The sequence below is a fragment of the Pristiophorus japonicus genome, chromosome 7 (genome assembly GCF_044704955.1).
Source record: "Pristiophorus japonicus isolate sPriJap1 chromosome 7, sPriJap1.hap1, whole genome shotgun sequence".
Lineage (NCBI taxonomy): Eukaryota > Metazoa > Chordata > Chondrichthyes > Pristiophoridae > Pristiophorus > Pristiophorus japonicus.
In genome coordinates, this window is record NC_091983.1 from 221,677,018 (window position 1) to 221,703,869 (window position 26,852).

General features: G+C 58.7%; 1 protein-coding gene across 1 annotated transcript in view; it reads left to right on the forward strand.

The window, feature by feature from the left end:
* Positions 1-26,852, forward strand: part of parp1 (poly (ADP-ribose) polymerase 1) — a 116,971-nt gene that overhangs the window by 30,590 nt on the left and 59,529 nt on the right. Inside the window, exons 6-9 of the mRNA XM_070885835.1 lie at positions 2,013-2,129; positions 3,807-3,983; positions 7,173-7,305; positions 8,108-8,248. Of these exons, the coding sequence (XP_070741936.1) occupies positions 2,013-2,129; positions 3,807-3,983; positions 7,173-7,305; positions 8,108-8,248 (568 nt within the window). The remainder of the gene's footprint in view (positions 1-2,012; positions 2,130-3,806; positions 3,984-7,172; positions 7,306-8,107; positions 8,249-26,852) is intronic.

The following is a 26,852-nucleotide window of genomic DNA, read 5'->3' on the forward strand; positions in this document are numbered from 1 at the left end:
TGGCGCAAATGAAATGTGCAAAACGGGAATTTTTAAGATCCTCCAGAAAAATCAAGTGCTTCAAAAAAAAACAGGGCTAAAATTTGCCCAAGGAGTTGCTCTATGTGTCTCTCTCACTCTTGCCTATCTCTCTCTCTCTCTCTCTCATACGAGCTCTCTCTCACCAGCGCTCAATTGTTCACTCTTTGAGTGCACAGTCGCCTCCTGACTCCCCAAAGCTTTTCCACCATCTACAAGGCACAAGTCGGGAGTGTGATGGAATACTCTCCACTTGCCTGGATGAGTGCAGCTCCAACAACACTCAAGAAACTCGACACCATCCAGGACAAAGCAGCCCGTTTGATTGGCACCACATCCACCACTTAAACATTCACTCCCTCCACCACACGGACTGCAGTGGTTCAAGAAGACAGCTCACTCACTCTCATTCCCTCACTTTCCCCCTCTCTCACTGTCTCAGTCTCTCTCTCGCTCCCTCTCTCACTCCCACACTCCCTCTCTCCCCCCCTCACCACCCCCTCTCTTCCCCCCCCCCCCCTCGCCACTCCATCCCCTCCACCCCCCCCCCCCCCCCGCTCGCTCTCCCTCCCCTCCACCCCCTCGCTGCCTCTCCTCCCCTCCCCTCCACCACCTCGCTGCCTCTCCTCCCCTCACCCCCCTGGCTGCCTCTCCTCCCCTCACCCCCCTCGCTGCCTCTCCTCCCCTCACCCCCCTCGCTGCCTCTCCTCCCCTCACCCCCCTCGCTGCCTCTCCTCCCCTCACCCCCCTCGCTGCCTCTCCTCCCCTCACCCCCCTCGCTGCCTCTCCTCCCCTCACCCCCCTCGCTGCCTCTCCTCCCCTCACCCCCCTCGCTGCCTCTCCTCCCCTCACCCCCCCTCGCTGCCTCTCCTCCCCTCACCCCCCTCGCTGCCTCTCCTCCCCTCACCCCCCTCGCTGACTCTCCTCCCCTCACCCCCCCTCGCTGACTCTCCTCCCCTCACCCCCCTCGCTGACTCTCCTCCCCTCGCTGACTCTCCTCCCCTCACCCCCCTCGCTGACTCTCCTCCCCTCACCCCCCTCGCTGACTCTCCTCCCCTCGCTGACTCTCCTCCCCTCACCCCCCTCGCTGACTCTCCTCCCCTCACCCCCCTCGCTGACTCTCCTCCCCTCACCCCCCTCGCTGACTCTCCTCCCCTCACCCCCCTCGCTGACTCTCCTCCCCTCACCCCCCTCGCTGACTCTCCTCCCCTCACCCCCCTCGCTGACTCTCCTCCCCTCACCCCCCTCGCTGACTCTCCTCCCCTCACCCCCCTCGCTGACTCTCCTCCCCTCACCCCCCTCGCTGACTCTCCTCCCCTCACCCCCCTCGCTGACTCTCCTCCCCTCACCCCCCTCGCTGACTCTCCTCCCCTCACCCCCCTCGCTGACTCTCCTCCCCTCACCCCCCTCGCTGACTCTCCTCCCCTCACCCCCCTCGCTGACTCTCCTCCCCTCACCCCCCTCGCTGACTCTCCTCCCCTCACCCCCCTCGCTGACGCTCCTCCCCTCACCCACCTCGCTGACGCTCCTCCCCTCACCCCCCTCGCTGACTCTCCTCCCCTCACCCCCCTCGCTGACTCTCCTCCCCTCACCCCCCTCGCTGACTCTCCTCCCCTCACCCCCCTCGCTGACTCTCCTCCCCTCACCCCCCTCGCTGACTCTCCTCCCCTCACCCCCCTCGCTGACTCTCCTCCCCTCACCCCCCTCGCTGACTCTCCTCCCCTCACCCCCCTCGCTGACTCTCTCATTCCCTCACCCCCCTCGCTGACTCGACTCTCCTCCCCTCCACCCCCCTCGCTGACTCTCTCATTCCCTCACCCCCTCGCTGATTCTCTCATTCCCTCACCCCCCTCGCTGACTCTCTCATTCCCTCACCCCCCCTCGCTGATTCTCTCATTCCCTCACCCCCTCGCTGACTCTCTCATTCTCTCCACCCCCTCGCTGACTCTCCTCCCCTCCACCCCCTCGCTGACTCTCTCATTCCCTCTCTGCAGGAACAGAGCCAGTTGATTTGGAGTATAAAGGACGAGTTGAAGAAGTGCTGCTCCACTAATGACCTGAGAGAGCTTCTCATCGCAAACAAGCAGGGGGTCCCGTCTGGAGAGTCGGCCGTAAGTCGCTTTTCTGCTTCTCTTTCTCAGTCTGCTCAGACTGGGTGGGCTGACGCAGAGGGAGTGGAAATCTGGAGCTCTTTTCCCACCTTCTCCCCAACAGGCTGTGGATTAGTTGGAGCTTTCGAGACCGATAGATTTTTATTCGGGGATATGTAGCAAGGGCGTGAAGACAGAATTCTGACAATCGGCCGTTATCTCGGTGAATGGCGGAACAGGCTCGAGGGGCTGATTGGCCTCCAGCTCCTCTGTTCTGTGTGATGGCAGAAATAGAATGGAGTGTGCAATGGGACATTGTGGGGGGGGGGGGGGGGGTTGCTGTAATTGCGTAAACCTTCAATTGCATTCCCCCATCCATGCCCCACTATTTTGATTGGCTCTTTCAGAAATGTCCCAGTTGTTTTGATTGGTTCCCTGGCAATGCCCTGCTATTTCGATTGGCTCTCTGACCAATGGTTCTCCCAGCACTGCCCCTCCTATTGTGATTGGCTGACTCACCCCTGCCCCTCCTATTGTGATTGGTTGGCCCACCCCTGCCCCTCCTATTGTGATTGGCTGGCCCACCACTGCCCCTCCTATTGTGATTGGCTGGCCCACCACTGCCCCTCCTATTGTGATCGGCTGGCCCACCACTGCCCCTCCTATTGTGATTGGCTGGCCCACCACTGCCCCATCTATTGTGATTGGCTGGCCCACCACTGCCCCTCCTATTGTGATTGGCTGGCCCACCACTGCCCCATCTATTGTGATTGGCTAGACCACCACTGCCCCTCCAATTGTGATTGGCTGGACCACCACTGCCCCTATTGTGATTGGCTGGACCACCACTGCCCCTCCTATTGTGATTGGCTGGCCCACCACTGCCCCTCCTATTGTGATTGGCTGGCCCACCACTGCCCCATCTATTGTGATTGGCTGGCCCACCACTGCTCCTCCTATTGTGATTGGCTGGCCCACCACTGCCCCTCCTATTGTGATTGGCTGGCCCACCATTGCCCCATCTATTGTGATTGGCTGGACCACCACTGCCCCTCCAATTGTGATTGGCTGCACCACCACTGCCCCTCCAATTGTGATTGGTTGGCCCACCACTGCCCCTCCAATTGTGATTGGCTGGACCACCACTGCCCCTCCAATTGTGATTGGCTGGACCACCACTGCCCCTCCTATTGTGATTGGCTGACCCACCACTGCCCCATTTATTGTGATTGGCTGGCCCATCAGTGCCCCTATCTCTGGCCCCCTTCTCATTAGAGCTGACCATGAGAATTAGCAGCCAGCTTAATTGCGAGGTGCATGGAAAACTCTCCCTCTGGATAAGGAAGGCCCAATCCTTGGCTGGTGGCCAAGATGGAGCCCAGGCACTATTTCTATGTTGTCATTGGTTTGTCCTGTTAGAGCTGTATGGCCCTGGAGGTTTGGACGGGAGCCAGTCTCCTGTGGCCTCATTGGTGGACAAATGAGAACTCCACGGGGTGTTGGTGTGAGCAGCCTGGGACAAGGTGGGAACAGGGATTAGTGTGTGTACGTGTGTGGGGGCCTTTGTTGTGATGGCGTTTAGGCTGTTGCCATGGGGATGGAGCGAGCTGACTGCGGACTGGTTGAGTTGTGTACCCTCCCCTGGGTTGGTCGGTCGGTCTGCTGCTCACGTGTGTCCTGCTCTGTGATGGTGTGTAGATCCTGGACCGTGTGTCTGACGGGATGGCATTTGGTGCCCTGCGGCCCTGCGAGCAGTGCGAAGGACAGCTGGTGTTCCGAGGCGACGCCTACGCCTGCACGGGCAACATCACCGCCTGGACCAAGTGCAGCTTCAGCACCCAGGAGCCCAACTGCAAGGACTGGGTCACGCCAAAGGTACGTGGCAACGCTGCCGCAAGGGCAATTCTGCTTAGGGCTTGTGTGGGGTGCCGTTTCTTTTGTTCCACTAGGTATCAGCAGTGGGCAGCCTCTTGGTCAAGTCTCGCTCCAGGCACGAGCGCCCAATCCAGGCTGATCATCATCATCATAGGCAGTCCCTCGGGGTCGAGGAAGACTTGCTTCCACTCTTAAAACTGAGTCCTTAGGTGGCTGAACAGTCCAATATGAGAGCCAGAGACTCTGTCACAGGTAGAACAGATAGCCGATGTGGGAAAGGGTGGATGGGACTGGTTTGCCGCACGCTCTTTACTGCGCTTGATTTCTGCATGCTCTCAGTGTTGAGACTCGAGGTGCTCAGCGCCCTCCCGGATGCATTTCCTCCACTTAGGGCGGTCTTGGGCCAGGGACTCCCAGGTGTCAGTGGGGATATCGCAGTTTATCAGGGAGGCTTTGAGGATATCCTTGTAACGTTTTCTCTGGCTCGTTTGCCATGAAGGAGTTCCGAGTAGAGCGCTTGCTTTGGGAGTCCCGTGTCTGGCATGCGGACAATGTGGCCTGCCCAGCGAATACTCAGGTTGATACTCCAGTGCTGTGCTGAGGGACTGCTGCACTGTCGGATGAGACGTTAAACCCGAGGCTCCGTCCACTCTCGCGGGTGAATGTAAAAGATCCCACGGCCACTATTTCGAAGAGGAGCCAGAGAGGGGGTTCTCCCCAGTGTCCAAGCCAATATTTATCCCTCAGCCAATATCACTAAAACAGATTATCTGATTACGTGGAACCTTGCTGTGTGCAAATTGGCTGCTGCAAAGAAATAATTGTAATTATATAATACAAAAGCAAAATACTGCGGACGCTGGAATCTGAAATAAAAACAGCAACCGCTGGAAATACTCAGCAGGTCAGGCTGCATCTGTGGGGAGAGAGAAACAGAGCTAACGTTTCAGGTCGATGACCGTCAGAACTAATTTATAAAGTGCCTTGCACAAACTCAGGACGTCCTAAAGTGCTTTGCCACCAATGACGTGTAGTCACTGTTGTAATGCAGGAAACGAGGCAGCCAATTTGAAAGGACTTAAAAATGGCTACATTGACTGAAGCGCTTTGGGACATCCCAAATGATACGTCCTTACTGTACAGTATAAATGCACACGAGGCCCATGCTTGAGAGAAGGTCAGTCTGTGACCTGTCCTTTATTCCTTAGCACTCAAGCGATGAAGGTGGGTGGAGCTTCCCCTTTTATACCTGAAGGTCCAGGTTAGGAGTGTCTCCCACCTAGTGGTCAGTGTTCTCATGGTGTACAACTTCGGTCAGTTTATAACATGGGTTACAATGCTGGTTGAATACATGACACCGAAGGTGCTATATGAATGCAGGTTTGTCCTTATTAGTGGAGAGGGCTATCAAGGTTAGGAAGCGGACTCACTCCTGGGCCTCAGTTGGTAGCATTCTCAGAGGGTCGTGGGTTCAAGTCCCGGGCCTGGAGCACTCCAGCGCGGTACTGATGGAGTGCCACACTGTCAGAGGTGAGCCGTAGCTTTATCCGCCTGTTCAGGTGGATACAAAAGAACTGTTTGAAGAAAAAGACTTGTTTTTATTTGAGGGCAGTTCTCCTGGTGACTTGGCCAACATTTGTCTCCGTTTATTTTTATTGTATGTGCTTTTACCTTGAAACCATTTTCTTTCCCTTTGCTTTAATGTTTCCTTTGACTTTTGACCAGCAGTTGCTGTTTGGCCAGCTCCGGCCACCAGGGAGCGGTGTAAGCGGCTCCCGTCATGGCATGGAGTGCTGTAGTATCGCACCTCGGCCACTAGATGGTATGCTGCTCTCGTGGTAGCGCACCCGAGTGAGCAGCAGTGAGTGTCGTCACATTTGACACAGTACCACAAGTGAGGGTTCGCAGTATCGTGTGTGATCAACTGCACAGAGCTGTAGGTTATTCCGACTGACCTTGGGTCAAAGCCCAGTAAATCCCCATTCTGAAACTAGAGGAATACTTGGTTCAGAATAACTTGCTCCCTCATCGCCACGCCCCCTCCCCCCCTCCCCGCGCCCCTCCTTCCCCCCCCCACGCTCCTCCTACCCCTCCCCGCGCCCCTCCACCTACCCCGCGCCCCTCCTCCTCTTCCCCCCCCCCGCGCTCCTCTCCCCCCCCCCCCCGCGCCCCTCCTCCTCTCCCCCCCCGCGCTCCTCCTCCCCTCCCCCCGCGCCTCTCCTCCTCTCTCCCCCCCCCCCACGCTCCTCCTACCCCGCGGCCCTCCACCTACCCCGCGCCCCTCCTCCTCTTCCCCCCCCCCCCGCGCTCCTCTCCCCCCCCCCCCCCCGCGCCCCTCCTCCTCTCCCCCCCCCGCGCTCCTCCTCCCCTCCCCCCGCGCCTCTCCTCCTCTCTCCCCCCCCCCCACGCTCCTCCTACCCCGCGGCCCTCCACCTACCCCGCGCCCCTCCTCCTCTTCCCCCCCCCCCCCCCGCGCTCCTCTCCCCCCCCCCCCCCCGCGCCCCTCCTCCTCTCCCCCCCCCGCGCTCCTCCTCCCCTCCCCCCGCGCCTCTCCTCCTCTCTCCCCCCCCCCCACGCTCCTCCTACCCCGCGCCCCTCCACCTACCCCGCGCCCCTCCTCCTCTTCCCCCCCCCCCCCGCGCTCCTCTCCCCCCCCCTCCCCCCCGCGGCCCTCCTCCTCCCCTCCCCCCGCGCCCCTCCTCCTATCATGCGCCACTCCTTCCCCCCCCCCGCCCCTCCTCCCCCCCCCCCCCCCCCCGGCACTCCTCCTACCCCGCACCCCTCCTTCCCCCAACCCCTCCTTCCCACCCCGCCCCCTCCTTCCCGCCCCCCCACGCCCCTCCTTCCCGCACGCCCCTCCTCCCCTCCCCCCCCCCCCCCCACGCCCCTCCTTCCCGCACGCCCCTCCTCCCCTCCCCCCCCCCCCGCGCCCCTCCTCCCGCACACCTCTCCCTCCCCCCCACAAAGGCATCTACAATCCTGGAGCCCTCCTGCTCGGGGTCAGGGTGCTGATACGTCTCCTCGTGGTCCGGACGGGCCTTGTCTGACCACGAGTTAATGGAGCCCGGCGGTCTCTCTTTGTGCCGTCGCGCCCCCCCCTTTAACCTCCCTGTGCCGGCCGGTCGGTGCCTCCTCCCCCCGCCCCCCCCCGCAGTGTCTGCCTTCACCTGCGGAGTTTGTGTTTTCCAGGAATTCCACGTTATTCCCTACCTGAAGAAGTTCAAGTTCAAGCGGCAGGCCCGGCTTTTCCCGCCCGCGCCTCCGGCTGTCAGCGCCGAGAACTCCAGCTCCGCCGTCGCCGAGGTTCCCGCCGAGGTCGTAGGTGAGCGCGCCGCGCAGCGGGATCGCACTGTGCCCCACGGGGGAGGCGGGCTCCAGCTGCTGACTCTCGATCCCACACCGAACGGAGCCAGTTGCAGGACGAGGAATTGGGGAGGGGGCAGTGGGGAACTACAAATTAATATTTCAACTGGTGGGACGGGGTTTTCAAAAAAAAATCACAGTTTTCCAGTAGTTTGAGGTGATTTTGTTCTTTTAAAACGAGAGTACCAGATACACCTTTAAAAGTCGGGTCGCAGGTGGGAAAGGTGTTTCCAAATACTGATTCGAGCAGCAACGAGCGTCTTAAGAGTTATCGAATTTGACACCCAGCCACGAAAAGAGATATTTGGACACGGGTAGCTTTTAAGGAGCTTGTTGAAGGAGCGAGAGACGGAGAGGTTTAGGAATTCCCGAGCTTGGGGCCCAGGCAGCTGAAGGGGCAGCCGCCGATGGTGGAGCGAACCTGATCTCGATGCGAGAGCTGGGGTGTTGAGTGCGGTTTGCGTCGCCCCGTTATATCGAGGGCGTTGGGGCCATTTGTTGGGGCACCGTGGATTCCCGGGGGAGTGGGACGTCAGGATGGGGGGTGGGTTATGGGGGCTGTTTTGCCCTCCCCAGCTCCTGAGACCAGTCGCAGGCTCCACGTGGGACTGTGATCATCTCTACCCGAGCAGCGACTGGGGTCCGAGCCGGGGACCTTCCTCGCTCAGTCCTGCGTCGTCTGTGGGGAGGGCAGGGGCGGCGGGGGGGGGAGCTTTTTTACAGGCCGTACGTAGTGTCGCGCCTTTCTGCTTCCTCCCTAGGTCAACCTCTGACGAACATGAAGGTCCTCCTCGTGGGAAAACTCTCGAAGAACAAGGAGGAGCTGAAGAGCATGGTGGAGGGGCTCGGAGGGAAGGTCACCAGCTCAGCCAGCAAGGCCAAGCTGTGCATCAGTTCACAAAGTACGCAGACCGCCAAACTGAGTGCACTACTTCTTTACACTCAATCTGTTCAACAGGTTAAATGAGAGAATTTACTGAGGAGCAATGGATGGGGTTCTCGCTGTCTGCGTCTCTCTTTCCCTCGCAGTCTGCGTCTCTCTCTCTCTCTCGCTGTCTGCGTCTCTCTTTCCCTCGCAGTCTGCGTCTCTCTCTCTCTCTGTCTGCTTCTCTCTCTCTATCGCTGCCCACGTCTCTCTCTCTCGCTGTCTGCGTCTCTCTCTCTCGCTGTCTGCGTCTCTCTCTCTCGCTGTCTGCGTCTCTCTCTCTCGCTGTCTGCGTCTCTCTCTCGCTGTCTGCGTCTCTCTCTCGCTGTCTGCGTCTCTCTCTCTCTCGCTGTCTGCGTCTCTCTTTCCCTCGCAGTCTGCGTCTCTCTCTCTCTCTGTCTGCTTCTCTCTCTCTATCGCTGCCCACGTCTCTCTCTCTCGCTGTCTGCGTCTCTCTCTCTCTCGCTGTCTGCGTCTCTCTCTCGCTGTCTGCGTCTCTGCGTCTCTCGCTGTCTGCGTCTCTCTCTCGCTGTCTGCGTCTCTCTCTCTCTCTCGCTGTCTCCGTCTCTCTCTCTCGCTGTCTGCGTCTCTGCGTCTCTCGCTGTCTGCGTCTCTCTCGCTGTCTGCGTCTCTCTCTCGCTGTCTGCGTCTCTCTCGCTGTCTGCGTCTCTCTCTCTCGCTGTCTGCGTCTCTCTCTTGCTGTCTGCGTCTCTCTCACTCGCTGTCTGCGTCTCTCTCTCTCGCTGTCTGCGTCTCTCTCTCTCGCTGTCTGCGTCTCTCTCGCTGTCTGCGTCTCTGCGTCTCTCGCTGTCTGCGTCTCTCTCTCGCTGTCTGCGTCTCTCTCTCTCTCTCTCTCGCTGTCTCCGTCTCTCTCTCTCTCGCTGTCTGCGTCTCTGCGTCTCTCGCTGTCTGCGTCTCTCTCTCGCTGTCTGCGTCTCTCTCTCTCTCTCGCTCTCTGCGTCTCTGCGTCTCTCGCTGTCTGCGTCTCTCTCGCTGTCTGCGTCTCTCTCTCGCTGTCTGCGTCTCTCTCGCTGTCTGCGTCTCTCTCTCTCTCTCGCTGCCTGCGTCTCTCTCTCTCGCTCTCTGCGTCTCTGCGTCTCTCGCTGTCTGCGTCTCTCTCGCTGTCTGCGTCTCTCTCTCGCTGTCTGCGTCTCTCTCGCTGTCTGCGTCTCTCTCTCTCTCTCGCTGTCTGCGTCTCTCTCTCTCTCTCGCTCTCTGCGTCTCTGCGTCTCTCGCTGTCTGCGTCTCTCTCGCTGTCTGCGTCTCTCTCTCTCGCTGTCTGCGTCTCTCTCGCTGTCTGCGTCTCTCTCGCTGTCTGCGTCTCTCTCGCTGTCTGCGTCTCTCTCTCTCTCTCTCTCTCGCTGCCTGCGTCTCTCTCTCGCTGTCTGCGTCTCTCTCTCTCGCTGTCTGCATCTCTCTCTCTCGCTGTCTGCGTCTCTCTCTCTTGCTGTCTGCGTCTCTCTCTCTCGCTGTCTGCGTCTCTCTCTCTCTCTCTCTCGCTGTCTGCGTCTCTCTCTCTTGCTGTCTGCGTCTCTCTCTCTCGCTGTCTGCATCTCTCTCTCTCGCTGTCTGCGTCTCTCTCTCGCTGTCTGCGTCTCTCTCTCTCGCTGTCTGCGTCTCTCTCTCTCTCGCTGTCTGCGTCTCTCTCTCTCTCTCGCTGTCTGCGTCTCTCTCTCTCTCTCGCTGTCTGCGTCTCTCTCTCTCTCTCTCGCTGTCTGCGTCTCTCTCTCTCTCTCGCTGTCTGCGTCTCTCTCTCTCGCTGTCTGCGTCTCTCTCTCGCTGTCTGCATCTCTCTCTCTCTCTCTCGCTGTCTGCGTCTCTCTCTTTCGCTGTCTGCGTCTCTCTCTCTCGCTGTCTGCGTCTCTCTCTCTCTCGCTGTCTGCGTCTCTCTCTCGCTGTCTGCGTCTCTCTCTCGCTGTCTGCGTCTCTCTCTCTCGCTGTCTGCGTCTCTCTCTCTCGCTGTCTGCGTCTCTCTCTCTCGCTGTCTGCGTCTCTCTCTCTCGCTGCCTGTGTCTCTCTCTCTCTCTCTCTCTCTCGCTGTCTGCGTCTCTCTCTCTCTCGCTGTCTGCGTCTCTCTCTCTCTCTCGCTGTCTGCGTCTCTCTCTCTCTCTCTCGCTGCCTGCGTCTCTCTCTCTCTCTCGCTGTCTGCGTCTCTCTCTCTCGCTGTCTGCGTCTCTCTCTCGCTGTCTGCATCTCTCTCTCTCGCTGTCTGCGTCTCTCTCTTTCGCTGTCTGCGTCTCTCTCTCTCTCGCTGTCTGCGTCTCTCTCTCTCTCTCTCGCTGTCTGCGTCTCTCTCTCTCTCTCTCGCTGTCTGCGTCTCTCTCTCTCTCTCTCGCTGTCTGCGTCTCTCTCTCTCGCTGTCTGCGTCTCTCTCTCGCTGTCTGCGTCTCTCTCTCGCTGTCTGCGTCTCTCTCTCTCGCTGCCTGTGTCTCTCTCTCTCGCTGTCTGCGTCTCTCTCTCTCTCTCGCTGTCTGCGACTCTCTCTCTCTCGCTGTCTGCGTCTCTCTCTCTCGCTGTCTGCGTCTCTCTCTCTCTCGCTGTCTGCGTCTCTCTCTCTCTCTCTCTCTCTCGCTGTCTGCGTCTCTCTCTCTCGCTGTCTGCGTCTCTCTCTCTCGCTGTCTGCGTCTCTCTCTCGCTGTCTGCGTCTCTCTCTCTCGCTGTCTGCGTCTCTCTCTCGCTGTCTGCGTCTCTGCGTCTCTCGCTGTCTGCGTCTCTCTCTCGCTGTCTGCGTCTCTCTCTCGCTGTCTGCGTCTCTCTCTCTCTCTCGCTGTCTGCGTCTCTCTCTCTCTCTCTCGCTGTCTGCGTCTCTCTCTATCTCTCGCTGTCTGCGTGTCTCTCTCGCTGTCTGCGTCTCTCTCTCTCGCGGTCTACGTCTCTCTCGCTGTCTGCGTCTCTCTCTCTCGCTGTCTGCGTCTCTCTCTCTCGCTGTCTGCGTCTCTCTCTCTCTCTCTCTCTCTCGCTGTCTGCGTCTCTCTCTCGCTGTCTGCGTCTCTCTCTCTCTCTCTCTCGCTGTCTGCGTCTCTCTCTCTTGCTGTCTGCGTCTCTCTCTCTCTCGCTGTCTGCGTCTCTCTCTCGCTCTCTGCGTCTCTGCCTCTCTCTCGCTGTCTGCGTCTCTCTCTCTCGCTGTCTGCGTCTCTCTCGCTGTCTGCGTCTCTCTCTCTCGCTGTCTGCGTCTCTCTCTCTCGCTGTCTGCGTCTCTCTCTCTCGCTGTCTGCGTCTCTCTCTCTCGCTGTCTGCGTCTCTCTCTCTCGCTGTCTGCGTCTCTCTCTCTCGCTGTCTGCGTCTCTCTCTCTCTCGCTGTCTGCGTCTCTCTCTCGCTGTCTGCGTCTCTCTCTCGCTGTCTGCGTCTCTCTCTCTCGCTGTCTGCGTCTCTCTCGCTGTCTGCGTCTCTCTCTCGCTGTCTGCGTCTCTCTCTCGCTGTCTGCGTCTCTCTCTCTCGCTGTCTGCGTCTCTCTCTCGCTGTCTGCGTCTCTCTCGCTGTCTGCATCTCTCTCTCTCTCTCTCTCTCTCGCTGTCTGCGTCTCTCTCTCTCTCGCTCTCTGCGTCTCTCTCTCGCTGTCTGCGTCTCTCTCGCTGTCTGCGTCTCTCTCGCTGTCTGCGTCTCTCTCGCTGTCTGCGTCTCTCTCGCTGTCTGCGTCTCTCTCTCGCTCTCTGCGTCTCTCTCTCTCTCGCTCTCTGCGTCTCTCTCTCGCTGTCTGCGTCTCTCTCGCTGTCTGCGTCTCTCTCTCGCTGTCTGCGTCTCTCTCTCTCTCGCTGTCTGCGTCGCTCTCGCTGTCTGCGTCTCTCTCTCTCGCTGTCTGCGTCTCTCTTTCGCTGTCTGCGTCTCTCTCTCGCTGTCTGCGTCTCTCTCTCTCGCTGTCTGCGTCTCTCTCTCTCGCTGTCTGCGTCTCTCTCTCTCTCTCGCTGTCTGCGTCTCTCTCTCTCGCTGTCTGCGTCTCTCTCTCTCTCGCTGTCTGCGTCTCTCTCTCTCTCTCGCTGTCTGCGTCTCTCTCTCTCTCTCTCGCTGTCTGCGTCTCTCTCAATCTCTCGCTGTCTGCGTGTCTCTCTCGCTGTCTGCGTCTCTCTCTCTCGCGGTCTACGTCTCTCTCGCTGTCTGCGTCTCTCTCTCGCTGTCTGCGTCTCTCTCTCTCTCGCTGTCTGCGTCTCTCTCTCTCTCTCTCTCTCGCTGTCTGCGTCTCTCTCTCGCTGTCTGCGTCTCTCTCTCTCTCTCGCTGTCTGCGTCTCTCTCTCGCTGTCTGCGTCTCTCTCTCTCGCTGTCTGCGTCTCTCTCTCTCTCGCTGTCTGCGTCTCTCTCTCTCTCTCTCTCTCTCTCTCGCTGTCTGCGTCTCTCTCTCTCGCTGTCTGCGTCTCTCTCTCTCTCGCTGTCTGCGTCTCTCTCTCTCTCTCTCTCGCTGTCTGCGTCTCTCTCTCTCGCTGTCTGCGTCTCTCTCTCGCTGTCTGCGTCTCTCTCTCTCGCTGTCTGCGTCTCTCTCGCTGTCTGCGTCTCTCTCTCGCTGTCTGCGTCTCTCTCTCTCGCTGTCTGCGTCTCTCTCTCTCGCTGTCTGCGTCTCTCTCTCGCTGTCTGCGTCTCTCTCTCGCTGTCTGCGTCTCTCTCTCGCTGTCTGCGTCTCTCTCTCTCGCTGTCTGCGTCTCTCTCTCTCGCTGTCTGCGTCTCTCTCTCGCTGTCTGCGTCTCTCTCTCTCGCTGTCTGCGTCTCTCTCGCTGTCTGCGTCTCTCTCTCTCGCTGTCTGCGTCTCTCTCTCTCGCTGTCTGCGTCTCTCTCTCGCTGTCTGCGTCTCTCTCTCGCTGTCTGCGTCTCTCTCTCGCTGTCTGCGTCTCTCTCTCGCTGTCTGCGTCTCTCTCTCTCGCTGTCTGCGTCTCTCTCTCTCTCGCTGTCTGCGTCTCTCTCTCTCTCGCTGTCTGCGTCTCTCTCGCTGTCTGCGTCTCTCTCGCTGTCTGCGTCTCTCTCTCTTGCTGTCTGCGTCTCTCTCTCTCTCGCTGTCTGCGTCTCTCTCTCTCTCGCTCTCTGCGTCTCTGCCTCTCTCTCGCTGTCTGCGTCTCTCTCGCTGTCTGCGTCTCTCTCGCTGTCTGCGTCTCTCTCTCTCGCTGTCTGCGTCTCTCTCTCTCGCTGTCTGCGTCTCTCTCTCTCGCTGTCTGCGTCTCTCTCTCGCTGTCTGCGTCTCTCTCGCTGTCTGCGTCTCTCTCTCTCTCTCTCTCTCGCTGTCTGCGTCTCTCTCTCTCTCGCTCTCTGCGTCTCTCTCTCGCTGTCTGCGTCTCTCTCTCTCGCTGTCTGCGTCTCTCTCGCTGTCTGCGTCTCTCTCTCGCTGTCTGCGTCTCTCTCTCTCGCTGTCTGCGTCTCTCTCTCTCGCTGTCTGCGTCTCTCTCTCGCTGTCTGCGTCTCTCTCTCTCGCTGTCTGCGTCTCTCTCTCTCTCGCTGTCTGCGTCTCTCTCGCTGTCTGCTTCTCTCTCTCTCGCTGTCTGCGTCTCTCTCTCTCGCTGTCTGCGTCTCTCTCTCTCGCTGTCTGCGTCTGTCTCTCTCTCGCTGTCTGCGTCTCTCTCGCTGTCTGCGTCTCTCTCTCGCTGTCTGCGTCTCTCTCTCTCGCTGTCTGCGTCTCTCTCTCGCTGTCTGCGTCTCTCTCTCTCTCGCTGTCTGCGTCTCTCTCTCGCTGTCTGCGTCTCTCTCGCTGTCTGCGTCTCTCTCTCTCTCTCTCTCTCGCTGTCTGCGTCTCTCTCTCTCTCGCTCTCTGCGTCTCTCTCTCGCTGTCTGCGTCTCTCTCTCTCGCTGTCTGCGTCTCTCTCGCTGTCTGCGTCTCTCTCGCTGTCTGCGTCTCTCTCTCGCTGTCTGCGTCTCTCTCTCTCGCTGTCTGCGTCTCTCTCTCGCTGTCTGCGTCTCTCTCGCTGTCTGCGTCTCTCTCTCTCGCTGTCTGCGTCTCTCTCTCGCTGTCTGCGTCTCTCTCTCTCGCTGTCTGCGTCTCTCTCTCTCTCGCTGTCTGCGTCTCTCTCGCTGTCTGCTTCTCTCTCTCTCGCTGTCTGCGTCTCTCTCTCTCGCTGTCTGCGTCTCTCTCTCTCGCTGTCTGCGTCTCTCTCTCTCGCTGTCTGCGTCTGTCTCTCTCTCGCTGTCTGCGTCTCTCTCGCTGTCTGCGTCTCTCTCTCGCTGTCTGCGTCTCTCTCTCTCGCTGTCTGCGTCTCTCTCTCGCTGTCTGCGTCTCTCTCTCTCTCGCTGTCTGCGTCTCTCTCTCTCTCTCTCGCTGTCTGCGTCTCTCTCGCTGTCTGCTTCTCTCTCTCTCGCTGTCTGCGTCTCTCTCTCACTGTCTGCGTCTCTCTCTCTCTCGCTGTCTGCGTCTCTCTCTCTCTCTCGCTGTCTGCGTCTCTCTCTCGATGTCTGCGTCTCTCTCTCTCTCTCTCGCTGTCTGCGTCTCTCTCTCTCTCTCTCGCTGTCTGCGTCTCTCTCTCGATGTCTGCGTCTCTCTCTCTCGCTGTCTGCGTCTCTCTCTCTCTCTCTCGCTGTCTGCGTCTCTCTCTCGCTGTCTGCGTCTCTCTCTCTCTCGCTGTCTGCGTCTCTCTCTCTCTCGCTGTCTGCGTCTCTCTCTCTCTCTCTCGCTGTCTGCGTCTCTCTCTATCTCTCGCTGTCTGTGTCTCTCTCTCTCGCTGTCTGCGTCTCTCTCTCTCTCTCTCTCGCTGTCTGCGTCTCTCTCTATCTCTCGCTGTCTGTGTCTCTCTCTCTCTCTCGCTGTCTGCGTCTCTCTCTATCTCTCGCTGTCTGTGTCTCTCTCTCTCGCTGTCTGCGTCTCTCTCTCTCTCTCTCGCTGTCTGCGTCTCTCTCTCTCTCTCGCTGTCTGTGTCTCTCTCTCTCGCTGTCTGCGTCTCTCTCTCTCTCTCTCTCTCTCGCTGTCTGCGTCTCTCTCGCTGTCTGCGTCTCTCTCTCTCGCTGTCTGCGTCTCTCTCTCGCTGTCTGCGTCTCTCTCTCTCTCGCTGTCTGCGTCTCTCTCTCTCTCTCTCGCTGTCTGCGTCTCTCTCTCTCTCTCTCGCTGTCTGCGTCTCTCTCGCTGTCTGCGTCTCTCTCTCTCGCTGTCTGCGTCTCTCTCTCTCGCTGTCTGCGTCTCTCTCTCTCTCTCGCTGTCTGTGTCTCTCTCTCGCTGTCTGTGTCTCTCTCTCGCTGTCTGCGTCTCTCTCTCTCTCTCTCGCTGTCTGCGTCTCTCTCTCTCGCTGTCTGTGTCTCTCTCTCTCTCGCTGTCTGCGTCTCTCTCTCTCTCTCGCTGTCTGCGTCTCTCTCTCGCTGTCTGCGTCTCTCTCTCTCTCTCGCTGTCTGCGTCTCTCTCTCTCTCTCTCTCGCTGTCTGCGTCTCTCTCTCTCTCTCGCTGTCTGCGTCTCTCTCTCTCGCTGTCTGCGTCTCTCTCTCGCTGTCTGCATCTCTCTCTCTCGCTGTCTGCGTCTCTCTCTTTCGCTGTCTGCGTCTCTCTCTCTCGCTGTCTGCGTCTCTCTCTCTCTCTCGCTGTCTGCGTCTCTCTCTCTCGCTGTCTGCGTCTCTCTCTCTCGCTGTCTGCGTCTCTCTCTCGCTGTCTGCGTCTCTCTCTCGCTGTCTGCGTCTCTCTCTCTCGCTGCCTGTGTCTCTCTCTCTCGCTGTCTGCGTCTCTCTCTCTCTCTCGCTGTCTGCGACTCTCTCTCTCTCGCTGTCTGCGTCTCTCTCTCTCGCTGTCTGCGTCTCTCTCTCTCTCGCTGTCTGCGTCTCTCTCTCTCTCTCTCTCTCTCGCTGTCTGCGTCTCTCTCTCTCGCTGTCTGCGTCTCTCTCTCTCGCTGTCTGCGTCTCTCTCTCGCTGTCTGCGTCTCTCTCTCTCACTGTCTGCGTCTCTCTCTCGCTGTCTGCGTCTCTGCGTCTCTCGCTGTCTGCGTCTCTCTCTCGCTGTCTGCGTCTCTCTCTCGCTGTCTGCGTCTCTCTCGCTGTCTGCGTCTCTCTCTCGCTGTCTGCGTCTCTCTCTCGCTGTCTGCGTCTCTCTCTCTCGCTGTCTGCGTCGCTCTCTCGCTGTCTGCGTCTCTCTCTCTCGCTGCCTGTGTCTCTCTCTCTCGCTGTCTGCGACTCTCTCTCTCTCTCTCGCTGTCTGCGTCTCTCTCTCTCGCTGTCTGCGTCTCTCTCTCTCTCGCTGTCTGCGTCTCTCTCTCTCTCTCTCTCTCGCTGTCTGCGTCTCTCTCTCTCGCTGTCTGCGTCTCTCTCTCTCGCTGTCTGCGTCTCTCTCTCGCTGTCTGCGTCTCTCTCTCTCACTGTCTGCGTCTCTCTCTCGCTGTCTGCGTCTCTGCGTCTCTCGCTGTCTGCGTCTCTCTCTCGCTGTCTGCGTCTCTCTCTCGCTGTCTGCGTCTCTCTCTCGCTGTCTGCGTCTCTCTCTCGCTGTCTGCGTCTCTCTCTCGCTGTCTGCGTCTCTCTCTCTCTCGCTGTCTGCGTCGCTCTCTCGCTGTCTGCGTCTCTCTCTCTCGCTGCCTGTGTCTCTCTCTCTCGCTGTCTGCGTCTCTCTCTCTCTCTCGCTGTCTGCGACTCTCTCTCTCGCTGTCTGCGTCTCTCTCTCTCGCTGTCTGCGTCTCTCTCTCTCTCGCTGTCTGCGTCTCTCTCTCTCTCTCTCTCTCTCGCTGTCTGCGTCTCTCTCTCTCGCTGTCTGCGTCTCTCTCTCTCGCTGTCTGCGTCTCTCTCTCGCTGTCTGCGTCTCTCTCTCTCTCTCGCTGTCTGCGACTCTCTCTCTCGCTGTCTGCGTCTCTCTCTCTCTCGCTGTCTGCGTCTCTCTCTCTCTCGCTGTCTGCGTCTCTCTCTCTCTCTCTCTCTCTCTCGCTGTCTGCGTCTCTCTCTCTCGCTGTCTGCGTCTCTCTCTCTCGCTGTCTGCGTCTCTCTCTCGCTGTCTGCGTCTCTCTCTCTCTCTCTCTCGCTGTCTGCGTCTCTCTCTATCTCTCGCTGTCTGTGTCTCTCTCTCTCTCTCGCTGTCTGCGTCTCTCTCTATCTCTCGCTGTCTGTGTCTCTCTCTCTCGCTGTCTGCGTCTCTCTCTCTCTCTCGCTGTCTGTGTCTCTCTCTCTCGCTGTCTGCGTCTCTCTCTCTCTCTCGCTGTCTGCGTCTCTCTCGCTGTCTGCGTCTCTCTCTCTCGCTGTCTGCGTCTCTCTCTCTCGCTGTCTGCGTCTCTCTCTCTCGCTGTCTGCGTCTCTCTCTCTCGCTGTCTGCGTCTCTCTCTCTCTCTCTCGCTGTCTGCGTCTCTCTCTCTCTCGCTGTCTGCGTCTCTCTCTCTCTCTCGCTGTCTGCGTCTCTCTCTCTCGCTGTCTGCGTCTCTCTCTCTCGCTGTCTGCGTCTCTCTCTCTCGCTGTCTGCGTCTCTCTCTCTCTCGCTGTCTGCGTCTCTCTCTCTCTCGCTGTCTGCGTCTCTCTCTCTCTCTCTCGCTGTCTGCGTCTCTCTCTCTCTCTCTCGCTGTCTGCGTCTCTCTCTCTCGCTGTCTGCGTCTCTCTCTCTCGCTGTCTGTGTCTCTCTCTCGCTGTCTGCGTCTCTCTCTCTCTCTCGCTGTCTGCGTCTCTCTCTCTCGCTGTCTGTGTCTCTCTCTCTCTCGCTGTCTGCGTCTCTCTCTCTCTCGCTGTCTGCGTCTCTCTCTCTCTCGCTGTCTGCGTCTCTCTCTCTCTCTCTCGCTGTCTGCGTCTCTCTCTCTCTCTCGCTGTCTGCGTCTCTCTCTCTCGCTGTCTGCGTCTCTCTCTCGCTGTCTGCATCTCTCTCTCTCGCTGTCTGCGTCTCTCTCTTTCGCTGTCTGCGTCTCTCTCTCTCTCTCGCTGTCTGCGTCTCTCTCTCTCTCTCGCTGTCTGCGTCTCTCTCTCTCTCTCGCTGTCTGCGTCTCTCTCTCTCGCTGTCTGCGTCTCTCTCTCGCTGTCTGCGTCTCTCTCTCGCTGTCTGCGTCTCTCTCTCTCGCTGCCTGTGTCTCTCTCTCTCGCTGTCTGCGACTCTCTCTCTCTCTCGCTGTCTGCGTCTCTCTCTCTCGCTGTCTGCGTCTCTCTCTCTCTCGCTGTCTGCGTCTCTCTCTCTCTCTCTCTCGCTGTCTGCGTCTCTCTCTCTCGCTGTCTGCGTCTCTCTCTCTCTCGCTGTCTGCGTCTCTCTCGCTGTCTGCGTCTCTCTCTCTCGCTGTCTGCGTCTCTCTCTCTCTCGCTGTCTGCGTCTATCTCTCTCTCTCTCTCTCGCTGTCTGCGTCTCTCTCTCGCTGTCTGCGTCTCTCTCTCTCGCTGTCTGCGTCTCTCTCTCGCTGTCTGCGTCTCTCTCTCTCGCTGTCTGCGTCTCTCTCTCGCTGTCTGCGTCTCTGCGTCTCTCGCTGTCTGCGTCTCTCTCTCGCTGTCTGCGTCTCTCTCTCGCTGTCTGCGTCTCTCTCTCGCTGTCTGCGTCTCTCTCTCGCTGTCTGCGTCTCTCTCTCTCGCTGTCTGCGTCGCTCTCTCGCTGTCTGCGTCTCTCTCTCTCGCTGCCTGTGTCTCTCTCTCTCGCTGTCTGCGTCTCTCTCTCTCTCTCGCTGTCTGCGACTCTCTCTCTCTCGCTGTCTGCGTCTCTCTCTCTCGCTGTCTGCGTCTCTCTCTCTCTCGCTGTCTGCGTCTCTCTCTCTCTCTCTCTCTCTCGCTGTCTGCGTCTCTCTCTCTCGCTGTCTGCGTCTCTCTCTCTCGCTGTCTGCGTCTCTCTCTCGCTGTCTGCGTCTCTCTCTCTCGCTGTCTGCGTCTCTCTCTCGCTGTCTGCGTCTCTGCGTCTCTCGCTGTCTGCGTCTCTCTCTCGCTGTCTGCGTCTCTCTCTCTCGCTGTCTGCGTCTCTCTCTCTCGCTGTCTGCGTCTCTCTCTCGCTGTCTGCGTCTCTCTCTCTCTCGCTGTCTGCGTCGCTCTCGCTGTCTGCGTCTCTCTCTCTCGCTGTCTGCGTCTCTCTCTCTCGCTGTCTGCGTCTCTGCGTCTCTCGCTGTCTGCGTCTCTCTCTCTCGCTGTCTGCGTCTCTCTCTCTCGCTGTCTGCGTCTCTCTCTCGCTGTCTGCGTCTCTCTCTCTCTCGCTGTCTGCGTCGCTCTCGCTGTCTGCGTCTCTCTCTCTCGCTGTCTGCGTCTCTCTTTCGCTGTCTGCGTCTCTCTTTCGCTGTCTGCGTCTCTCTCTCGCGCTGTCTGCGTCTCTCTCTCGCTGTCTGCGTCTCTCTCTCTCTCTCTCGCTGTCTGCGTCTCTCTCTCTCGCTGTCTGCGTCTCTCTCTCTCGCTGTCTGCGTCTCTCTCTCTCTCTCGCTGTCTGCGTCTCTCTCTCTCTCTCTCGCTGTCTGCGTCTCTCTCTATCTCTCGCTGTCTGCGTGTCTCTCTCGCTGTCTGCGTCTCTCTCTCTCGCGGTCTACGTCTCTCTCGCTGTCTGCGTCTCTCTCTCTCGCTGTCTGCGTGTCTCTCTCTCGCTGTCTGCGTCTCTCTCTCTCTCTCTCTCTCTCGCTGTCTGCGTCTCTCTCTCGCTGTCTGCGTCTCTCTCTCTCTCTCTCTCTCGCTGTCTGCGTCTCTCTCTCGCTGTCTGCGTCTCTCTCTCGCTGTCTGCGTCTCTCTCTCTCTCTCTCGCTGTCTGCGTCTCTCTCTCTCTCTCTCTCTCGCTGTCTGCGTCTCTCTCTCTCGCTGTCTGCGTCTCTCTCTCTCTCGCTGTCTGCGTCTCTCTCTCTCTCTCGCTGTCTGCGTCTCTCTCTCTCGCTGTCTGCGTCTCTCTCTCTCGCTGTCTGCGTCTCTCTCTCGCTGTCTGCGTCTCTCTCTCTCGCTGTCTGCGTCTCTCTCGCTGTCTGCGTCTCTCTCTCGCTGTCTGCGTCTCTCTCTCGCTGTCTGCGTCTCTCTCTCGCTGTCTGCGTCTCTCTCTCGCTGTCTGCGTCTCTCTCTCTCGCTGTCTGCGTCTCTCTCTCGCTGTCTGCGTCTCTCTCTCTCGCTGTCTGCGTCTCTCTCTCTCGCTGTCTGCGTCTCTCTCTCGCTGTCTGCGTCTCTCTCTCTCGCTGTCTGCGTCTCTCTCGCTGTCTGCGTCTCTCTCTCTCTCGCTGTCTGCGTCTCTCTCTCGCTGTCTGCGTCTCTCTCGCTGTCTGCGTCTCTCTCTCGCTGTCTGCGTCTCTCTCTCTCGCTGTCTGCGTCTCTCTCGCTGTCTGCGTCTCTCTCTCGCTGTCTGCGTCTCTCTCGCTGTCTGCGTCTCTCTCGCTGTCTGCGTCTCTCTCTCTTGCTGTCTGCGTCTCTCTCTCTCTCGCTGTCTGCGTCTCTCTCTCTCTCGCTCTCTGCGTTTCTGCTTCTCTCTCGCTGTCTGCGTCTCTCTCGCTGTCTGCGTCTCTCTCTCGCTGTCTGCGTCTCTCTCTCTCGCTGTCTGCGTCTCTCTCTCTCGCTGTCTGCGTCTCTCTCTCTCGCTGTCTGCGTCTCTCTCTCTCGCTGTCTGCGTCTCTCTCTCTCGCTGTCTGCGTCTCTCTCTCGCTGTCTGCGTCTCTCTCTCTCGCTGTCTGCGTCTCTCTCGCTGTCTGCGTCTCTCTCTCGCTGTCTGCGTCTCTCTCTCGCTGTCTGCGTCTCTCTCTCTCGCTGTCTGCGTCTCTCTCTCGCTGTCTGCGTCTCTCTCGCTGTCTGCGTCTCTCTCTCTCTCTCTCTCTCTCGCTGTCTGCGTCTCTCTCTCTCTCGCTCTCTGCGTCTCTCTCTCGCTGTCTGCGTCTCTCTCTCTCGCTGTCTGCGTCTCTCTCGCTGTCTGCGTCTCTCTCTCGCTGTCTGCGTCTCTCTCTCTCGCTGTCTGCGTCTCTCTCTCTCGCTGTCTGCGTCTCTCTCTCTCGCTGTCTGCGTCTCTCTCTCTCGCTGTCTGCGTCTCTCTCTCTCGCTGTCTGCGTCTCTCTCTCTCGCTGTCTGCGTCTCTCTCTCTCTCGCTGTCTGCGTCTCTCTCGCTGTCTGCTTCTCTCTCTCGCTGTCTGCGTCTCTCTCTCTCGCTGTCTGCGTCTCTCTCTCTCGCTGTCTGCGTCTCTCTCTCTCTCGCTGTCTGCGTCTCTCCTCTCTCTCTCGCTGTCTGCGTCTCTCTCTCTCTCTCTCTCTCGCTGTCTGCGTCTCTCTCTCGCTGTCTGCTTCTCTCTCTCTCGCTGTCTGCGTCTCTCTCTCACTGTCTGCGTCTCTCTCTCTCTCGCTGTCTGCGTCTCTCTCTCTCTCTCTCGCTGTCTGCGTCTCTCTCTCTCTCGATGTCTGCGTCTCTCTCTCTCTCTCTCTCGCTGTCTGCGTCTCTCTCTCTCTCTCTCGCTGTCTGCGTCTCTCTCTCTCGCTGTCTGCGTCTCTCTCTCTCGCTGTCTGCGTCTCTCTCTCGCTGTCTGCGTCTCTCTCTCTCGCTGTCTGCGTCTCTCTCTCTCGCTGTCTGCGTCTCTCTCTCTCTCTCTCGCTGTCTGCGTCTCTCTCTCTCGATGTCTGCGTCTCTCTCTCTCTCTCTCGCTGTCTGCGTCTCTCTCTCTCTCGCTGTCTGCGTCTCTCTCTCTCTCTCTCGCTGTCTGCGTCTCTCTCTCGCTGTCTGCGTCTCTCTCGCTGTCTGCGTCTCTCTCTCGCTGTCTGCGTCTCTCTCTCTCTCTCTCGCTGTCTGCGTCTCTCTCTATCTCTCGCTGTCTGTGTGTCTCTCTCTCTCGCTGTCTGCGTCTCTCTCTCTCTCTCTCTCGCTGTCTGCGTCTCTCTCTATCTCTCGCTGTCTGTGTCTCTCTCTCTCGCTGTCTGCGTCTCTCTCTCTCTCTCTCTCGCTGTCTGCGTCTCTCTCTATCTCTCGCTGTCTGTGTCTCTCTCTCTCTCTCGCTGTCTGCGTCTCTCTCTATCTCTCGCTGTCTGTGTCTCTCTCTCTCGCTGTCTGCGTCTCTCTCTCTCTCTCTCTCTCGCTGTCTGCGTCTCTCTCTCTCGCTGTCTGCGTCTCTCTCTCTCGCTGTTTGCGTCTCTCTCTCTCGCTGTCTGCGTCTCTCTCTCTCGCTGTCTGCGTCTCTCTCACGCTGTCTTTGTCTCTCTCACTGTCTGCGTCTCTCACTCTCGCTCTCTCTCCCCGCGCGCTCTCTACCCCGGGCGCTCTCCCCCCGTGCGCTCTCCCCCCGTGCGCTCTCCCCCCGCGCGCTCTCCCCCCGCGCTCTCTCCCCCCGCGCTCTCTCCCCGCGCTCTCTCCCCGCGCGCTCTCTCCCCGCGCGCTCTCTCCCCGCGCGCTCTCTGTCCCCGCGCTCTCTGTCCCCGCGCTCTCTGTCCCCGCGCTCTCTCTCCCCGCGCTCTCTCTCCCCGCGCTCTCTCTCCCCGCGCTCTCTCTCCCCGCGCTCTCTCTCCCCGCGCTCTCTCTCCCCGCGCTCTCTCCCCGCGCGCTCTCTCCCCCCCGCGCTCTCTCCCCCCCGCGGTCTCTCTCCCCCCGCGCTCTCTCTCCCCCCGCGCTCTCTCTCCCCCCGCGCTCTCTCTCCCCCCGCGCTCTCTCTCCCCCCGCGCTCTCTCTCCCCCCGCGCTCTCTCTCCCCCCGCGCTCTCTCTCCCCCCGCGCTCTCTCTCCCCCCGCGCTCTCTCTCCCCCCGCGCTCTCTCTCCCCCCGCGCTCTCTCTCCCCCCGCGCTCTCTCTCCCCCCGCGCTCTCTCTCCCCCCGCGCTCTCTCTCCCCCCGCGCTCTCTCTCCCCCCGCGCTCTCTCTCCCCCCGCGCTCTCTCTCCCCCCGCGCTCTCTCTCCCCCCGCGCTCTCTCTCCCCCCGCGCTCTCTCTCCCCCCGCGCTCTCTCTCCCCCCGCGCTCTCTCTCCCCCCGCGCTCTCTCTCCCCCCGCGCTCTCTCTCCCCCCGCGCTCTCTCTCCCCCCGCGCTGTGTCACGCTGTGTCGCACTCGCTGGCTCTCTATCTCGTCCTCGATCTTGCTCCCTCGTTCTCTCTCTCTGGCTCGTTCTCTCTTTCTCTGTTACGTTCTCTATCTGGCTCTCTCTCGCTCCCTCTGTCTCTTGCCCCCCGGTTCCCCCGCCTCCCCTCCTCATGCTGCTAATTCTGGACTAATTTGGTAATCTCACTCACGGGGGCTTCAGATTTATTCATGCAGGAAGTTTCGAAATGTCACGTTGGTACGTCAGGAAAGGCTCTCCTGGGATTCGAGATGAGACTCATTGTTGGAGTAGAGATTTACTGTCTAACCCGTGCTGTACCTGCCCTGGGAGTGTTTGATGGGACAGTGTAGAGGGAGCTTTACTCTGTATCTAACCCGTGCTGTACCTGCACTGAGAGTGTTTGATGGGACAGTGTGAGGGAGCTTTACTCTGTATCTAACCTATACTCCTGCCCTTGGTATGTTTGATGGGACAGTGTGAGGGAGCTTTACTCTGTATCTAACCTATACTCCTGCCCTGGGTATGTTTGATGGGACAGTGTGAGGGAGCTTTACTCTGTATCTAACCTATACTCCTGCCCTGGGTATGTTTGATGGGACAGTGTGAGGGAGCTTTACTCTGTATCTAACCTATACTCCTGCCCTGGGAGTGTTTGATGGGACAGTGTGAGGGAGCTTTACTCTGTATCTAACCTGTACTCCTGCCCTGGGTATGTTTGATGGGACAGTGTGAGGGAGCTTTACTCTGTATCTAACCTATACTCCTGCCCTGGGTATGTTTGATGGGACAGTGTAGAGGGAGCTTTACTCTGTATCTAACCTATACTCCTGCCCTGGGAGTGTTTGATGGGACAGTGTAGAGGGAGCTTTACTCTGTATCTAACCTATACTCCTGCCTTGGGAGTGTTTAATGGGACAGTGTAGCAGGAGCTTTACCCTGTGTCCTGTTTCACGGTATTTGTGACGCTGGCAGGGTTGGTGTTTGATACCCTTCACTCGCTGCCCTGGCGAGCTTCTCCTAGACCCATTGCAGTCCTTGTCACAATGCCACAGTACCTGGCCCGGGGCCCTGTATTGGGAAAGTGATCCATTCCCCAAGCATGTCAACGCCCCTTCCCTCCATCAGAACAAAGTACTAACCAGCAGTAAAATTAAATTTTGTTTTGTAAAACTTTCTGGATTATTTTTTGTACCTTGTGTGGCTCAGGCCTACACTTGGTAGTTCAGGTACACACTGAGCAACCGCGACAGACCGGAGAGTTAACATATCGGCTACTTGGACCGGTAAATGGAGTTGGGGTACAGATCGGCCATGATCTTAACTGAATGGTCGTGCAGACCCGAGGGGCTGAATGGCCTCCTGCTCCTATGTAACTACTACAGACCCGAGGGGCTGAGTGGCCTCCTGCTCCTATGTAACTAGTACAGACCCGAGGGGCTGAGTGGCCTGTTCCTATGTAACTAGTACAGACCCGAGGGGCTGAGTGGCCTCCTTCTCCTATGTAACTAGTACAGACCCGAGGGGCTGAGTGGCCTCCTGCTCCTATGTAACTAGTACAGACCCGAGGGGCTGAGTGGCCTCCTGTTCCTATGTAACTAGTACAGACCCGAGGGGCTGAATGGCCTCCTGCTCCTATGTAACTAGTACAGACCCGAGGGGCTGAGTGGCCTGTTCCTATGTAACTAGTACAGACCCGAGGGGCTGAGTGGCCTGTTCCTATGTAACTAGTACAGACCCGAGGGGCTGAGTGGCCTCCTTCTCCTATGTAACTAGTACAGACCCGAGGGGCTGAGTGGCCTCCTGCTCCTATGTAACTAGTACAGACCCGAGGGGCTGAGTGGCCTCCTGTTCCTATGTAACTAGTACAGACCCGAGGGGCTGAATGGCCTCCTGCTCCTATGTAACTAGTACAGACCCGAGGGGCTGAGTGGCCTGTTCCTATGTAACTAGTACAGACCCGAGGGGCTGAGTGGCCTCCTGCTCCTATGTGACTACTGCAGACCCGAGGGGCTGAATGGCCTCTTGCTCCTATGTAACTAGTACAGACCCGGGGAGCTGAATGGCCTCCTTCTCCTATGTAACTAGTACAGACCCGAGGGGCTGAATGGCCTCCTGCTCCTATGTAACTAGTACAGACCCGAGGGGCTGAATGGCCTCCTTCTCCTATGTAACTAGTACAGACCCGAGGGGCTGAATGGCCTCCTGCTCCTATGTAACTAGTACAGACCCGAGGGGCTGAATGGCCTGTTCCTATGTAACTAGTACAGACCCGAGGGGCTGAATGGCCTCCTGCTCCTATGTAACTAGTACAGACCCGAGGGGCTGAATGGCCTCCTGCTCCTATGTAACTAGTACAGACCCGAGGGGCTGAATGGCCTGTTCCTATGTAACTAGTACAGACCCGAGGGGCTGAGTGGCCTCCTGCTCCTACGTAACTAGTACAGACCCGAGGGGCTGAATGGCCTCCTTCTCCTATGTAACTAGTACAGACCCGAGGGGCTGAATGGCCTCCTTCTCCTATGTAACTAGTACAGACCCGAGGGGCTGAATGGCCTCCTGCTCCTATGTAACTACTGCAGACCCGAGGGGCTGAATGGCCTCTTGCTCCTATGTAACTAGTACAGACCCGAGGGGCTGAGTGGCCTCCTGCTCCTATGTAACTAGTACAGACCCGAGGGGCTGAATGGCCTCCTGCTCCTATGTAACTACTGCAGACCCGAGGGGCTGAATGGCCTCTTGCTCCTATGTAACTAGTACAGACCCGAGGGGCTGAGTGGCCTCCTGCTCCTATGTAACTAGTACAGACCCGAGGGGCTGAATGGCCTCCTTCTCCTATGTAACTAGTACAGACCTGAGGGGCTGAGTGGCCTCCTGCTCCTATGTAACTAGTACAGACCCGAGGGGCTGAATGGCCTCCTTCTCCTATGTAACTAGTACAGACCCGAGGGGCTGAATGGCCTGTTCCTATGTAACTAGTACAGACCCGAGGGGCTGAATGGCCTGTTCCTATGTAACTAGTACAGACCCGAGGGGCTGAATGGCCTGTTCCTATGTAACTAGTACAGACCCGAGGGGCTGAATGGCCTCCTGCTCCTATGTAACTAGTACAGACCCGAGGGTCTGAGTGGCCTGCTCCTTTGTAACTAGTACAGACCCGAGGGGCTGAGTGGCCTGCTCCTATGTAACTAGTACAGACCCGAGGGGCTGAATGGCCTCCTGCTCCTATGTAACTAATACAGACCCGAGGGGCTGAATGGCCTGCTCCTATGTAACTAGTACAGACCCGAGGGGCTGAGTGGTCTGTTCCTATGTAACTACTACAGACCCGAGGGGCTGAGTGGCCTCCTGCTCCTATGTAACTAGTACAGACCCGAGGGGCTGAGTGGCCTGTTCCTATGTAACTACTACAGACCCGAGGGGCTGAGTGGCCTGTTCCTATGTAACTAGTACAGACCCGAGGGGCTGATTGGCCTCCTTCTCCTATGTAACTAGTACAGACCCGAGGGGCTGATTGGCCTCCTTCTCCTATGTAACTAGTACAGACCCGAGGGGCTGATTGGCCTCCTTCTCCTATGTAACTAGTACAGACCCGAGGGGCTGAGTGGCCTGTTCCTATGTAACTAGTACAGACCCGAGGGGCTGAATGGCCTGTTCCTATGTAACTACTACAGACCCGAGGGGCTGATTGGCCTCCTTCTCCTATGTAACTAGTACAGACCCGAGGGGCTGAGTGGCCTGTTCCTATGTAACTAGTACAGACCCGAGGGGCTGATTGGCCTCCTTCCCCTATGTAACTAGTACAGACCCGAGTGGC